General features: G+C 42.0%; 1 protein-coding gene across 1 annotated transcript; it reads right to left on the bottom strand.

The window, feature by feature from the left end:
• Positions 1-2,053: 2,053 nt before the first annotated feature.
• On the bottom strand, positions 2,054-15,149 carry ARRDC4 (arrestin domain containing 4). Its single transcript, XM_059714572.1, has 8 exons — positions 14,829-15,149; positions 12,255-12,321; positions 11,820-11,967; positions 9,101-9,203; positions 8,099-8,355; positions 6,810-6,972; positions 4,936-5,090; positions 2,054-4,830 (listed from the first exon to the last, which is right to left on the bottom strand). The coding sequence occupies exons 1-8, from the start codon at positions 15,112-15,114 to the stop codon at positions 4,774-4,776; spliced, it is 1,236 nt and encodes a 411-aa protein (XP_059570555.1). The 5' UTR covers positions 15,115-15,149; the 3' UTR covers positions 2,054-4,773.
• Between the last annotated feature and the right edge of the window lie 417 nt (positions 15,150-15,566).

Raw genomic sequence — 15,566 nt, forward strand, 5'->3', positions numbered from 1 at the left:
GAGAAGCATGCTCAGGTTGGCTGCTGAAACCTTGTCGCTCAAACTAAGTGTATTTATTAAAAAAAAAAAAAAAAATCAAAATAAGACAGAACTCCTACCACTTTGGCTACCCCCAGATCTGAAAACCAGATTGCTGATTTGGTCGCTGCAGTCACTTGCTCATCAAGCCCACTAATGAATACATAATAACATCTCAGAAAATATATTTGTAGTGGGTATGTCGGAATCAACAGTTGCTACTACTTTCACCTTGTGGTTCACAGTTTTCCTGTCTGAAGGCAGGCAGATGGTTGACTGTAAGCCAAAAACTAAGGAGGATTTCCTCATTTCCTCTGCTGGCAGTTGCTCAGAGATTTTTCAGTACAACTGTATTACTGATATCAGATGTAGTCTGGCCTGTGTTACTAAAATGGTTCTAAGCACAATGACGAAAGGCAGAAGAGACATAAGCCACAACAACTCTATTAAAGTCACTTCTCTAAATACCTTATTTTTCCCCAATTCACATAAGACAAAACTGTTGTGACCACTATTCATTTTTACCTTTATCAGAAATTGATGTAAAAATGTTGTCCTAAAATTTACTAGCTGATTGGTAACAGCCAACAGACCAGCTTAGTGTTAGTCGAACAGTGGCTTTGATACGGTCATTTTGTGCTATTTAACAGATGAACTGCTGCTATATACTCTTTGCATGCAAAATTTTTCTCCTGTTAATATACTGAATTATAACGTGCCTGGTAACAATTGTCCAGTAGCACTACAGACCCAGTCCCATTTTTTTTTTGGGGGGGGGGGGAGGACGACGGATGGACACAGGACAGGACACAGCAGGGAAGGAATCTTCTTTGAAAAATAGGTAGTGTTAGATTTATCGGTAAAAAGCCTCCATTTCATGTGTTCTGGACGAGATTTTTAAAGAAATACACACACACACACACACACAAACTATCTTGGAGTATGTACTACTCCTAAATCCTGCATGTAGTCCCAGGCTTTTCAAGACCTAAGGACAGTTATCAAAACTCAGAGTTGTATTAGATGCTATTTTTTTTTAATTGAACATGAATGGTGCCACTTCATGCCTTGAAATCCAATTTTGCACCTGCAAAATACACCATCCAAACACTTCATGAGGTGTGTGACCCAACACTGTACTTATTTCATGTGCTACATTACATCTATATTCCTCTATCACTCAGCTGAACTACAGATTTAACCAGAACCATCTTTTTTACTCGCACTAGATCAGAAGAAACAGCGCTCAAGCAATAAAATCAACAGTGGCTGAAACTAGTTCATAAGACACATTATCTTTGATGTGTCTGTAATTTTACTGTTACCCTTCTCCTTTTCGCAAGGATGGGCGGCTGTTTAGAAGAGGTGGAACAGAACTATATTTACTTCAGTTCTGGTCCTTCACAGCTTTAAGCTATGTGACAGATGCCTTTCAAGACCATTTTTTTTACCCCTTTTGCTGTCTGTCCACTTCATGAGCCACAGTATTGCAATCATATGGTAGGTATTTAAACTTTGTCATGTAATTCAGTGGGGCTGTGCTCTATAGTCAGGTCTAATGAGCTATGTAGTACAAGAGGCATGGTATGAAAATAATGTGTTGTTGAACAAACGTCAGCAAGATTTTATCTATTATTTCAAAATATGCTGGCAGATAACCAAGAGAAACCCAATTAAAAGTGTATCCTGCTACTTTAACTCAGTATGTGCAAGAGATGCACTATTCAGCATAACAGTTTGTTATTACAATAAAATCATCTTTGCTAATGGCAGTTAACATAACTGGTCTGACTTTCAGTGAAGACTTATGGAGAGCTTTCTGGAAAGGAAATAATAACAATTTTCCAGCAACTTGCCATTTTCCATATTTAAGGTCAGAGAAGTAAGTAATCTTAAATGTTAAGATGAGTCTCTCATACCTTCTGTTCTACTGATATAACACCCAGACACTGCAACCAGCTGTCATGTCTCTTAGCTCTGAAAAGGTTCTGCCATCACTTTCAGAGTGGACTGCACAAATCATCTGTCCAACACAGAGTTTTCCATTTTTATTAAGAAAGAGAACCCACAGGGCTCATACATTAGTACAAAATACAATCAAGTCCTTACGTATTAACAGTTTGAACAGCAAGGTTATTTTTTTTTTTTTGTCTTTTTAAAACCGTTTCACAGTTATCAAAAACAAAACCCCTGCATATTGAACTCATTTTTGTGCAAACAAACAGTACATATTTTGGGACCAAATTCGACTCTCTTAACTAGGAGCCAGAGAGGAGAATTTGGCAGTGTTTTTTACCCCTCCCTCAAAGAGCCACGTGTGTTTCTTAAGAAACACTTTCGTAGGGTTTTTTTTTTTGTTTTGTTTCTTTTGTTGGTTTTTTTTTTTTGCAGCAAACAATCTAAGGCCACAGGTTTTCTGCAAATAACAAACAAAAAAGCAATCCAAAGATTAAAAAAACAACACGCGCGCGCGCACACACAAAAAAAGAGCTGCATCTTTACCCTTCGTTGACACACGCTCTGAATTGCGTAACCATGTTCATACCAACAAGTTAGCCAGTTAACCACCTAGAAGGTATTATGGTCATAAGCACCTAAATGATCATTAGGCTAATATTTTCAAATAGCTACATGCAAGTCAATACACAACCACATTACCGTTCAAGTAAACTAAAATGATATCCGTTTAAGGAAAATATTTGTTTGTTCCCTTTCAAGGTTCTGCAAGTGAAAATCCTGCTCGACTGTATGGGCACGCCATCAATTAAAAAAAAGGCATGAAAGCTACAACTTGAAATTTTAAGACAAGTATTTTCTTTTTCAGGATGGACTTTTCTAAAACGTGCAATCAAGTTTTGGTTGAAATTACATTTGATAGGAAAACAATACTTAAAATTGGAAATAAAAAAAATAACTGCAGTCTGAAATGATATGCATCTTTGTCGTTACAGCTCTTCTACACTGTGGACTGAACAGGAAACAGAGGTGAAGTGGTAGAAGTTAGACAATGTACAAGAGGAGAATTTTGCTAAAAGGATGAAGAGTAAAAATACATAAATGCTTGTAGAAAAAAATCCCTGCTTCTTAAAGTACTGGTGATTTTTTCCCCCCGCCATAGAAAACCATTTAAATTCTTTTTTAAAACTGCAGTTATTAATGAAATGAATTCAATTCAATACCTCTCACTTAAGTTACCGGAACGTATAGTATTCTGCCATGTGAAGCACCAAGATTTCTAAACCCAAACCCTTTTGTAAAATATACGAAGTTGTCTAAACAGTTCAAAAAACCCTTATGTTAAATACTTGACTGTAAACTGGAAGTTTGCATATTGTGATTGCCATCCTCCTGCTCCTTTCTGAGTGAACTCTTGAGTGCCTCATCAGGTGGATTACCAATTAATGCTCAGCAGGAAGCAAACACTCTACTTGACATGAAGGCAGTGCAGAGTAGCACTGTGCCTCCATCCATAGCAGCAAAAAAAATCTCACTGTTCTAAATGACCTGAGGAAGAAAACAGTAAAATATTGCACAAAAACAAAATTAGAGACAGCAAAAACACTAAAAAGAGCATGGATAGCAATGAACAGTGCAGCCTCGACGACAGGCGATGTCTTTGAACAAAACGGCAGGAGTTAAAAAGAGTTGTGCCGTTAGAGGAATCTTGTTCCCCTGGTTTCTCCTCTGTCTTCACATACAAGCTAAGTCTATTCCAAGTATATTACATTCTTTCCTATGCTCCCAGCCTTTTTTATTTCTTCACTTTAGAAATCAATTAGGGACCCTTTTAGAGTTTTTGGAGTTTTACAAGACATTTTTGGTCTCAGATCTGACCCTAACTGGCTATCTAAGAGAGGTAGGCTTCAAAAGGCATTTGAATAAATAAATATAGTCCATTTTGCTAAACAGATTTGCTGTTGGCAAAAAGGGATTTCCCCTTGCCATGTTTCCCTTTATCATGCTATCCATAAGCTTAAGATACAGAACTAGCACAGTAACAGAAGAGGTTAGAATAATTTCTTAAGAGTCCCTTCAAGAAAGCATAGTGCATAAGCCATTATCAAAGTCCAACTTTCTCTTTTACATAGTTCTAGTCTTTCATATAGTACATGCTTGCCTTCATAATATTGCATAAATAACCATATTTTAACTATCCATGACACATTTAAATTCAGTCTGAATTATGATATAGTACCACATGACTGATCTTAGAAGAGTATAGTTTCATGGGAAAAAAAAAAAGTTTGTTTGAAGCTGGCGTTAGAGTGTGGGCTCCATTTTTCAGTTAGTGTTCCTTTCTCAGTTGCGGACCACGCAAAACTCCTGCCTTTCAAACTCCTGACATAATGGTACGTTCATCCAAATTCTCCCAAAGAAGTCTTTAAGTTAAAGTACACATTAGTTTCTCCTTGAAACACGCTTCCCTGTCACTGTATAACATTTCCATTAAAAAAAAAAGAAAAAGGAAAAAAAAGAACTTTTCTTTCTTCTTGGGTACTTCCCTGACATCCCAAACTTACTGCTCACACTTCGTCGCAATGAGGTGCACAACGTCCTCTATGTAGGCAGACACAGACCAAACGTTTCCAGCCGCTTAGCACGCTCAACTTCCAACTCCTGCCTTCACACTTCCATTCTCCCTTATTCAAAAATGTAGCTTCAGTGAACAGTTTCTTTTTAGCTCGACTATCAGCTGAAGCAGCAGAAAGATAAAACCTTCTATTCCATCACAATAACGCTTATTTCAAATTCTCTTTAGAGCGTGAAAGAAACAGGCTGGATTTCTTCTACATCAGTAGGATGTGGATCAATCTGCCGAGAGGAAAAAAAAATCAGAACGATTAACTTCTTCCAATCCTTGCATTTACAGAATATTTTGAAAAATGTATTTAAAAGTCTAATAGATTTTCTTTTTACCTCTGAGTAGAGAGGTGGAGGCTGAAACCGAAACTCCTGTATATAGGCGAACATGGGACAAGATAGTTGCTCCTCACAGTCTATTGGTTGTGGATAAGCTGGAACATGTCTACAGCATTCTTCCTCCGACACTACGTCAGCATAATTTGGTGGTGCTGAAAGCAAGAGACTGCTGTTATATAATCAGCTTGTTCAACTAGTCACAACTTTCCAGACTGTGTTTGCCCACAGTCCCCCAGAACATTATACCACAAACAGAAAACTATGAAAAATTCTACCATTACTGAATATATTATTTAAATCAGAGGTATCAGATTCACTCGGGGCCCAGGGCTAGAGCTGGACTACTAAGTTGCTTGTGAGCAGGATCTGGACTGGCAAATGGGGTGGCCTCTGTGACTCTGCAGTAGCAGCTGCAGTGGGGCAAGTGACTGTGGGCTAGAAAGCCACTTGCTGTGGTGGAAGTGTGCAAGAGGTGATGATGCCCTGGATTCCATGGCAGACTACAATGTCCAGCAGCCCAAAGGGTTGGATGTTTGATACCCCTGATTTAAATACCACAGTAAGAAAGGCATGGAGTACGTCATTTATTAGGAGCATGTTACAAAATTCAATTATTTTCTGGCAGATTCAAGTTTGTGCTGATGTACTTAATTTTTTAGGCACCTGACCTCAAAATGGAATCCAGAAACCCAAATGATTTTCTTCAGAAGGGAGATCCAAAAAACAGAAAAACATCTTTCAGCTCAGGAGAATGCCAGGTAGAGCCAAGACACAGGACACCTCTAGGTTAGATGTTTACTAGGGCTGTACGAAATTTCAGCAGCCATTTAGTTTCAGAAGTTTTCAGGCTGTTTCTGTGCCCGAAACACCAAATCCAAATTGAAACGGAAGGCTCAGAAACATCTACGAAACTAAATGAGGCATCCAAAACGTTTCAGAAAATTTCGGCGTTTCGGAGCCGGGTTTAAACAGCTGTACACTGCTGCCCTGCCTCCACAGGAAGCAGAGATCTGGGGCAGCGTGGGGTGGGCAGTGGCAGTGAGGATACCCCTGGTGCGGATCTCAGCTCCCTGCGTAGCCGAGTCACATGGCAGGGACCAGTAGACTTGCTCGCAGCTCTGAGCTGCTTCCCTGCCCCGTGATCCAATGCGACAGGGATCAGAGATCTGTGCGGGGGTCTCCTTGCCTGCATGGTGGGCAGCGGCCCTGCCCCTCCCCCGGACGAGCCACCCCGGCTCTGTCCTGCTCCCTGCTGGGGCCCCAAGCCCCCTGCCTCACCTGGCTGGGTAGGGCTGTGCAAAGCTTGCCTTGCAGACTGTTCGAAAAAGATTCAGAGGAGATTCGGCCAAAACAAAACAGGACAATGATCTAAAACACTGAAACGAATCGCTGTCCTCCAAAACAGCTGAATCCGAAACTGAATAGAAACACAGCCATTTTGCACAGCCCTAATGTTTACTATTCTACCTTCAAAAGAATGAGGAATACTCCCTGTAGCTTAAAGCTGTCCACCTCTCATCTACTACCCTAGCAGTGAAACATTTGTTCGCTACTAGGAAGTGGAAGACATTTGCTCACTACTAAGAGGTGGGAGACCAAGTTCAATATTTGAGGGGAGACGTGTGTGTATGTATGTGAGCATAAGACTAATTTACTGTGGTTTGGTCCTTGAATACTTTTCAGCTACCTAGTTATGCTCCCTCTTGCACTAATGATCTGCAATAGCTTGGATGGCAAATTTGGACATGGGTCTAAATACTACTTTAGCGGCCTAAATCTTTTATTGGATTTAGCTCTTGAACTGGCACAACTTCCTTGCTTCTGTAGTACACAGAATTTATCCAAATGATGAAAAAACTCAAAATGTTTACCTTCAGGGTGTTCTGGCATGGTCAGCGCCAGCCAACTCATGTCCATACTGAACTGGCTGGTAACGCTGGAGTTCCTGCTTGAAAACCCAGTGCAGGGAATTGTGCCAATCACCAAGGGCATTTCAATCATCAGTTTCTTAGCACCAGGAATATGGATATATACCTGTGTGATAAACCCCCCCACAAATACAACAGATTTAGACAAGTCACAAAAATGCAACAGAACTGTAGTTCATAGAAGCCAGTAGAACTCCTGTAGCGTAAGCCAACTTAAAGATATTAAGAAATTTAGTGATTCCACATGAATATGGCTAGCACTTTGCATCTTTGGTAAATCTCAAAACCATATTTTCTTTCTGCATTTTGGCCCACATCTTTCTCTGCCTGTAAAGCACCAAAGTGGAGACAGTAGGCACTTTAGTGTAAGCTCATTCCACCCTTCTTGAGTCCCTGAAAATACTTAATGTAAAAGGCAGGTGGATCCTTCTCCTCCTTCCTGTTTTTTATAGCTTGGTTTTAAGGCTAAGAACATAGCATATTATGAAAAAAAAGATGCACAAACAGATTTTCAGAGACTTCAATAGGATAGAGTAGGAACACATTTAAGCAGCTGATGCGTGGTAGGATCAGGCCCCTTGTCTTTGAATGACCTCCTGTTGCTTTGCTTGCTGTTTTGACCAGCATCTTTACATGGAAGACTTTCAGGTCTTCCTTATCACTTCTGCAGTGTCACCATCCATCCAGGCATGCATTTCAGCCTGAAATTTTCTCCAGATAAGCTTGTCTTTAGACATGTAAAACTTCCCCTAAACACTCTCCACTTTCCTCCTCACCATTACTTGTTATTCAGCCTTATAGCTTAGGAATTATCTTCAATCTTTCTCCTCTTTCATACCACAGGATATCAACACAATCTGCATGTTTTCCCCTCCTTTACATAGGAGCTCTGTCTCAAAACACAAAGCTCTTCCATGCCAATCTCAAATCCCAGTCATTTTGATCACCATGTGTCCTTTTTGATACTAACACCAACCACCTCCTATTTGTTCCAGGAACTTTCCGTGCCTGACTGGACATAGCATGTTGAAAATAGCTTAGTTTCTGTTTCAACTTTTATAGGTCATCAGTTACATATTTGCACTCTGCAAGCATTTAAGACTTTTCTTCAGATACAGCCAAGACGCAATGTTACACTTTATCAAGCTTAAACTTGTTAAATACTAATGAAATTCTGATGATAAATTTAGTGCTCAAAAATAAGTATATCTGTGATGAAAACCTGCACTTACAGCTAAAGTATACTCTACTCTGATGATACAGCAATCAAGTATGGAAGGGGTTACAGGAGGGATTTTCAAAGTTTTCCCATTCCAGGTATCTGTGCTCCCAGAGGCGATATGGTTTCCTCGCACATTGGCAACCATCTGACGGAAAGTCTTTGTCTTTCCACTGGCCAAATAAGTCTGTGTTTGAAAAATGGCAGCTTTTGGAACAACCAGACGAGAGGAACAGTTTTCAATTTCTGCATAGATTGGTATTGCTTCTCCTAAAAATTAAAAAGAAAAAAAGAAAAGGAGTCCTATGAATATTTTGTATGCATCTAGTACCTTTGCTCTGAGCGTACCTATAAATCTTTAAGATTGCTATATCACATGCCATGTTATTACTAATTTTATATTAATTGTGTCAACTTCTCCCAAACAATTTATTTGCAAACCGGTGCAGGATATAGCTTTATACTACATATTAATGTTTCACGATTGTTCGTACAGATGTTTTTGACAGACAAGTTATAAACATGCATTTGCTAAATATAGTATAGGTGTTCTCTAATTATGATGGAACATGTGCACTTCCAGAATTATCACCATAGTAATTACTGTGGGACCAGAACCCACAAAGAGTCATCAAAAATGTTCATATACCCTACACTTGTACATTTCACAGCACGTTTCTCTAGAACTTCTATAGAAAAAGGCCAATATTAAACAGTGGATCTTAGTGAAGAGCATTATTCTTTGGCCGTTGACATCCACAGCAGCTCAGATGTGGATGTCTTTTTTGGTAACAACACTGCATAATACTACTAGTTTTCAATTTGCATTACTAACAGAAGATATCGTTTAACTCAATTTTACACAGATCTGATTTTACTAACTTCTAAGTTACACAACTATTTTTCCAGCCATCTCACACTAGGCTTACATAGTTTCTGGGTTGCACAGATCACAAAAAACTCTTACTTGCTATCTAAGAAGTGAGTAAATCACGTTGTAAGAAAAAGTTCTTACCATTACAGTATCCCTTCCTCTCAATTTTGGCACTCAGAGACACTGGGCCAGAAGTGAAAAGCCAGCACCCAACCATCTTCTCCCGGCTTCTCAAAACAGGCATCTAAAAAAAAACCCAACAACATCTCATAGAATTCTCTTTATCTAGCTTGTATCAAAAATTGCCACATTACTTCATTGTAATATTCAGATTAATGCAAACAGACTTCAGTTGGTTGCAGGAATATACAAGCAGTTAATGAAGTCTTGTAGAGTTTGCTTTGCCCATTCATCTGGAGCAGGCAGCTATTTAGTTGGTAGATAAAATACCATCTACTTCCTAGATACCATCCATCATGGTAAGGGAAAAGGGTGTGTGTGTGGAAATGAGCATATTTTGTGCATGAAGTGATGAGCTTCTTTAGCAGGTTTGCCATATTAAGTCAAATCATATAAGACAAAATTAACATTTACACTTAAAATGATGAAAACAACTAAACCACCAAGTTAGCAGTCACTGTAAGCGACTTTCACGTTGTCTATGCAAAGCTCCAGGAACTCAGACCAAATTTGCAAAATTCAACTAAAATAAACAGATCCAGGCTACAAGAGTCCTAGTTCACCAAGTTGCCTAGTCAGAACCCAAGGCTTTTACTATCTACCTATAGTTCATTCACTGTCACTACCACAAGCCTAAAGCTAGCAGCAGCCAGGATAACTATGCAGTGTGTGGACCCAATGGTCACAAACCCCGTTTTCCCTTCTTTGAGTAACAGTAAAATGAAGAACTATGATATTCAAAGGATTGCAATGCTGCTTTGGTCGCAACGTGGAAGCTTCTCTCCAGCATACAGCAGGCAGTTATTGTTGAAGATACATAGCTCAAATCTTGCAATTTGTTCAGGACAAGCACAGGTTCACTGGTTTCAAAAGCTGCTTTTGGATGGACACAACATTCTACTGGAGTGGCCTAAGTTACAACCCAGAGCCCTAGACATCCAAGTTCCTGTTCTCCAGAATCAAAGTTCTGCGGTGAAACAAACACCCTCAACACAAAGTGATGAGTATGTACTGTCACTACAAATGCTCAGTTAAGAGACCATATACCATGGGGTAGACTGGACTTTTTGACTATTGCTTAGACAATGAACTGTAAAGAGATAAAACTAGCTTTGCCCTTTTTGCTTCTTTATGATATAAGAAAAAGGCCTGAAATATTTGTTGGTAAGAAACTTTCTGATTGTTCCCCCCATTAGACTGCTCTTTGATTTGGTCTTCCTGGAAGACTCAAGAATAAAGGAAACTTCAGTCACAGTGAATGGTTTAAGTATTTTTATGACTGAATAAAACTACAATTTATGTTTATCATCAATAATTAACACTTTGAATAAATCAAGTGTTCAAGTGACAAGCCAAGGATGAGTGGACTTCTAAAGTAACATATGCCATTCTTATCCAGAACATTTTTGAAAACATTGTTTCTTGCCTTTTTTATACAATAGTAAGAAGATGAGGACGTAGTTCTAAAGATGGCAGAAGATAGTTTTAATGTATTTCTGCAAAGTATTTAACTTTATACGCATGCTGAACAAGCCATTCTTTATAGTCTAGCTTAATAAACTTACATTAAAAATGATATTAGGGGATTACAAAACTGAATATTTTTAGAAGGAACTGTTAAGTCTTGTCCAGTCCCAACAACAAAATACAAGAGTCTTTATATATTCAATATTGTGCAAATACAGTATGGTTAATATTACCTATTTTCTGAAGCTGTGTGTAACATAAGGACCATCTGCTCTTTACAGATGTCACTGCCAAAACATTTACATAAAGTTCTAGCTCTAAATTTTAAAGAAACACGAAACAAAAAGTATGCAACTCTATTAGAAGAAAAATGATCATCTAATGCCAAAACCTACATCTTAGCCACATCAGCATTATGATGGAAAGTTAAAATTATCCAAGCACTTGAATAAAGCAGAAATCATTCATTCATATTTAAATGAATAGCCATTAGGTCCTAGTTACTATCATGAAAGTGCAAGGTATAATTTTATATTATTTTGATAATATGGGTTTAGATAAAAGAATCTAGCTCATTAGCTTCCATCTTGCCCATTCTGTTGTTACTTATAGTCTGATCTTTCTTATTACTCCACAGTATTTCTAGTGATTATTAGAAGTTCAATGCTTTAATGTGGCCAAATCTGTCATAAGGAAATAACTGAAAAGATCTCTGAAGCAGCTGCACGCATGGACTTAATGTTAGAAAATGACATGCAAAATGGAAGGATACATAACATAATGGCCAGGGCTTAAATAACAGCCTAGAGCATGATTAATACTCTTCTATAATTACTGTTCCTCAACCTACTATTACTGAAGAGTTTAGGACACTGCAGCCCTGTGAAAATAGTTGCTCTGGTAAGAGTAACTACTTTATGCTTCAGCATTATTATTATTAAGCCTTATTAATGCATTTCAAGCCTGCATAACTTTTTGGCAATAGCAGCCCTGCCAGCAGGGATATAATCAATTCTATTAAAAAAGCAACTATGTTTGCTATTCACATAGCCCAAGATCATCTATTTATAGAGAAAGCTTAAAAGGAAGCTTATATGCTTTCAGAAATCAACAAAATGAGACACCAAAATACCAGTGAAGTGGTTATGGATGCATGAGAAGGCTTCTTAAAAATAGATTTAATTCAATTAAATTAAAAAAAAAATGCTCTTACCAATAAAGCTGGTGAGCTGACATCAATATGGCTGATGACCTGAAGTTCTCTCTCGACACTCTGATCAGGTGCTACAGGCCTTTCCAGAACTGCTTTTACACAGTACTGAATGCTGCCATACTTCCCAGTAAAAGAGGTCACCAAAGGTCTGAAACAGTCACAAAAACATTCACGTAGGCAATGAGTTTATATTAGAATTCCAAACTTAAACGCTTTCTGTACACACAGATGTTTATCATCTTGCATCTAGTACATTTATGTCCTCTGGGGAAATCAAAGCAATACAAGAGGCCACCGCTCAGCGTAAACATACAGGCTAGTTTGTCAGGTTGATGTAGAAGAATCAAAACTAATGATCAAGTTGCTCCAGTTTATTCTGCTTATTTTTCAAGAACCAACAAAACATATAATTCCAGGTTGCATTATTTCACTTACTCTTGTGGGAGTTGAAAGCTGAATGGAAATTCATGTCGGCCAGCTAACAGGATTAAGTTTTCCTCACCTGAAGAAAAAAGAAGAGAAGTTATGTTGAACAGGTTTTGAAAACTGGGGAAAGAATAATCAAAATAGCTTCCAATACAAATAGGACAATTTATTCAGATGCATGAACCTTGGAAATAAGTGACAGTAATTGCAATGGTCTTTAGATCTGACCATGTTTTCATTATGTTCAGTACTGAATGAATACAACCATGGAACCATGTAAATCTTAAATTCAGTTCATGAGCGTGGCCAAATTCCCATGTGTACTGACCCCTTCGTGGGAAACACTCATTTTTATTTCTTTTCTCAAGGACATTAGTTTTACTTCATCTTGAATCAAAAAAGTGAAGTAATCTTTTAATGTAAACAATTCCAGTAAAGCAGGCCAAGGTTAAAAGAGTCTAAGGATTCATTCATGTAAATCTAAAAATCTCACCTGCCTTACATTAGAAATTATTTAAAATAATTTATTTTACTATTAAATATTGTAATTTATCTTTCAATTAAAGCTATACCAGTAGTAGACAATGAAATGGTGCTTTTACTTTGACTTTCACATTGGATGACCACACAAGGTATGTTGGTGAAAGTTTTCCTTAAAGTATTCCCTCCATTCTTTAAGCTTCTAAAACAAGTAGTATAAATGTTTTAGTCCTTTTGATTTGTATTCTTGAAATACAAAATATGATGCATACATTTCTTAGAGGTGATAGCAGGAGGAGGCCACATGCTCTGTGGGCCTTAGTACCGGTTATTTAAATATTGTTTGCTATTCTATTTACAGTGACTTCCAGGGTCTTGAAATTTCAGTCATACCAAGCTGAACTGGATAAAACTAACTGTACAATCAAACCGCTCTAAGACTTGAAAAAGAGAGATTTGAGTAGGTGACACCAACGGATGCCCAAGGTGAAAAACTTGTTATACGTTGCTTCAACTACATACACCCACAAAAATTCAGCTTGCATTGGAACAGTTCATAGGACATTGCAGCTATGTTTATGCTTGAACAAGCCTTCAAGTCTTTCAACGAAGACCAAGACTATAAAAGTTTTGAAGTTTTTCAAACAGGAGATGAATGTCATCTGCCTTGTCATGTGCCTTGTCATGCACTCTTTATGCATACAACAATACTTCACAAAAGATGAAACCCACTTTCAGTTCACAAGCTGATTTGCTAGAATATTATGGGCCCCTAGGGCCAGGAAAAAGACCTGCTACTATGACAGTTTACCAGGCCATACTATCTGGCCTGCGGGGCCCCTAAAAAATTAAGAAAATTAATATTTATCTGCCCCTGGCTGCCTGTCATGTGGCCCTCGATGGCTTGCCAAAACTCAGTAAGCGGCCCTCCACCCAAAATAATTGCCCGCTCCTGCCCTATATTCACCTTAAAAAGAAAAAAGGTGTAATAGTTGGGTCAGGGGGATGGACTAGATCAGTGGTTCTCAACTTTTTTTTGCACTAGGACCCACTTATAAACATCAGTGACCAGTCCTGACCTGCTGCCCCCTGCCCCAGCGTGTGGGGCAGAGGGTGGGTGTGTGGGGCACGGAGGGGCCCTAAACAGCCCCTTGCAGGTGGGAACTCTGCCAGCCTGCGAGGGAAAAGCCACCGTTTCCCACACTCTTCTCCTTTAAAGGACAACGCATTTTGAAAGTCTGTCCACGACCTTTCCTTCCATGTTTTCTCGTGACCCACATTTGGGTTGCGACCCCTGGGGTGAGAAATGCTGGCCTAGATCAGTGGCGGCACAAGTGCTGCGTGTGGCACGGGGCAGACCGGAGAAGAGTCCAAGCATCGCAGCGGCGGACAGCGCAGGAAGCAGAGCAGTGGATTGGGCGGGGAGCAGAAAGCAGAGCAGCAGATTGGGCAGGGGAAAACAAATAAAAGAGATGCTAGTGGCTCTCGGTGAAGGGGCGGGGCTACCGTGTGGCCCGCCTCCCCGAGGTCTCAATGCCTCCCTTGTGCATCTATGGTTTTCCTTGACCTTACTCAGCAGCCGGAGAGGAGGCGTCACAGACGTGAAGCAACCGGCTGAAAAGTCCCAGGTCGGTCAGTGGACGCCTCTCGGCCTCCGTCCCAGCTGCCCCCTCCGCCCCCACCTCCCGCCCGCAAGGGGGGCATCAGCACCACACGCCCGAAAAACTCCCCACGCCCAGAGGCCGGAGGCCTGTCTCAGCCCCGATACCCCCCCCCGAGCCCGGGGGGCTGCAACGAGACCCTCTCCCCCCCCAAGTAAGAACCACGAGCAAGGCCAGAGGGTGGGGCAGCGCCCGGGGCAAGGGGACTCACCCCTGCCCTCCCCCACCTCGAGCGGCGCCCCTCCCCCACCACCTTCCTCACTTCAAGGACTGCCCTGCCCCCACCCAAGTGCCCCCCACCTAAATGCCCCTCCCCCACCCTAATGCCCCCTCAGCCCTGCATGCCCCACCCCCACCCTAGTGCCCCCCACCTAAATGCCCCTCCCCCACCCTAGTGCCCCCCCACAGAACTGCCCCTCCCGCACCCTAGTGCCCCCCTCACCGTCGGGCCGCGGCCGCAGCAGGTCCTGGCGCAGGTGCAGGTAGCGCACGTCGGCCTCCCGGCGGGGCCCCGCGCCGCCCGCCAGGCCGCGGCAGGCGGCGGGGTCGCTCCAGTAGACGCGAGCGCGGCCGGCCGCCTCCAGGCGCAGCCCGCGCAGGGCCCGCGCCGCCGGCAGCTCCAGCAGCACCCGGCCCGACACCGTGTCGCCGCTGCAGTAACCGGCGCGCCCGGCCGCGTCCTCCAGCACCAGGGCCAGCGTCTGCCCCGGGCCGGCCCCGGCCGCCATCGCCCCGGCTCCGGGGAAACCTGCGGCCGCGGCCGACGGCGCTTTAACAGCAGCCCGTCAGCGCGGGCCGAGCTCCCGCCCCGCCGCCGCCTCATTGGTCGCCGCCCGCCGCCCCGGCCCGCCATTCGTCACAGCTCACCGGCTCCCCAGCCGCCCGTTGGCTCCCCGGCGCGCACGCACGCCGCGTGCGTCACTCGGCGTGATCGCCCCGGCGCAGCCAACCCGGAGGCAGCGGGTGCGCGTGGACAGGGCTTGGATTGGCGGGCTGGCAGCAGCTGTGTGGGGAAGCGGCCAATGGCAGCGTGCGTCCTCCACGTGCACAGGCTGTGGATAAACAGGCTGGGTAGGGGCGAGGCGGGGCGTGACTGAGCTAGGGGCGGGGCCAGGCGAGTGGGGCGGAGGTGCTGGGCAGGGGTGACCCAGGGGCAAGACGGGACCTCGGCCCGGAATCC

Source organism: Alligator mississippiensis, chromosome 11 (genome assembly GCF_030867095.1).
Source record: "Alligator mississippiensis isolate rAllMis1 chromosome 11, rAllMis1, whole genome shotgun sequence".
Taxonomy (NCBI): domain Eukaryota; kingdom Metazoa; phylum Chordata; order Crocodylia; family Alligatoridae; genus Alligator; species Alligator mississippiensis.

Bases quoted from the DNA above. Each gene is read 5' to 3' on its own strand.
- ARRDC4 (XM_059714572.1), bottom strand. From the start codon at position 15,114: ATGGCGGCCGGGGCCGGCCCGGGGCAGACGCTGGCCCTGGTGCTGGAG. The intron at 11,968-12,254 runs GTAAGTGAAATA...TGACTGTTTCAG, and splicing joins AGCTTTCAACTCCCACAAGA to ACCTTTGGTGACCTCTTTTA. The intron at 6,973-8,098 runs GTAAGTGCAGGT...TTTATCACACAG, and splicing joins GAGTAGAGTATACTTTAGCT to GTATATATCCATATTCCTGG.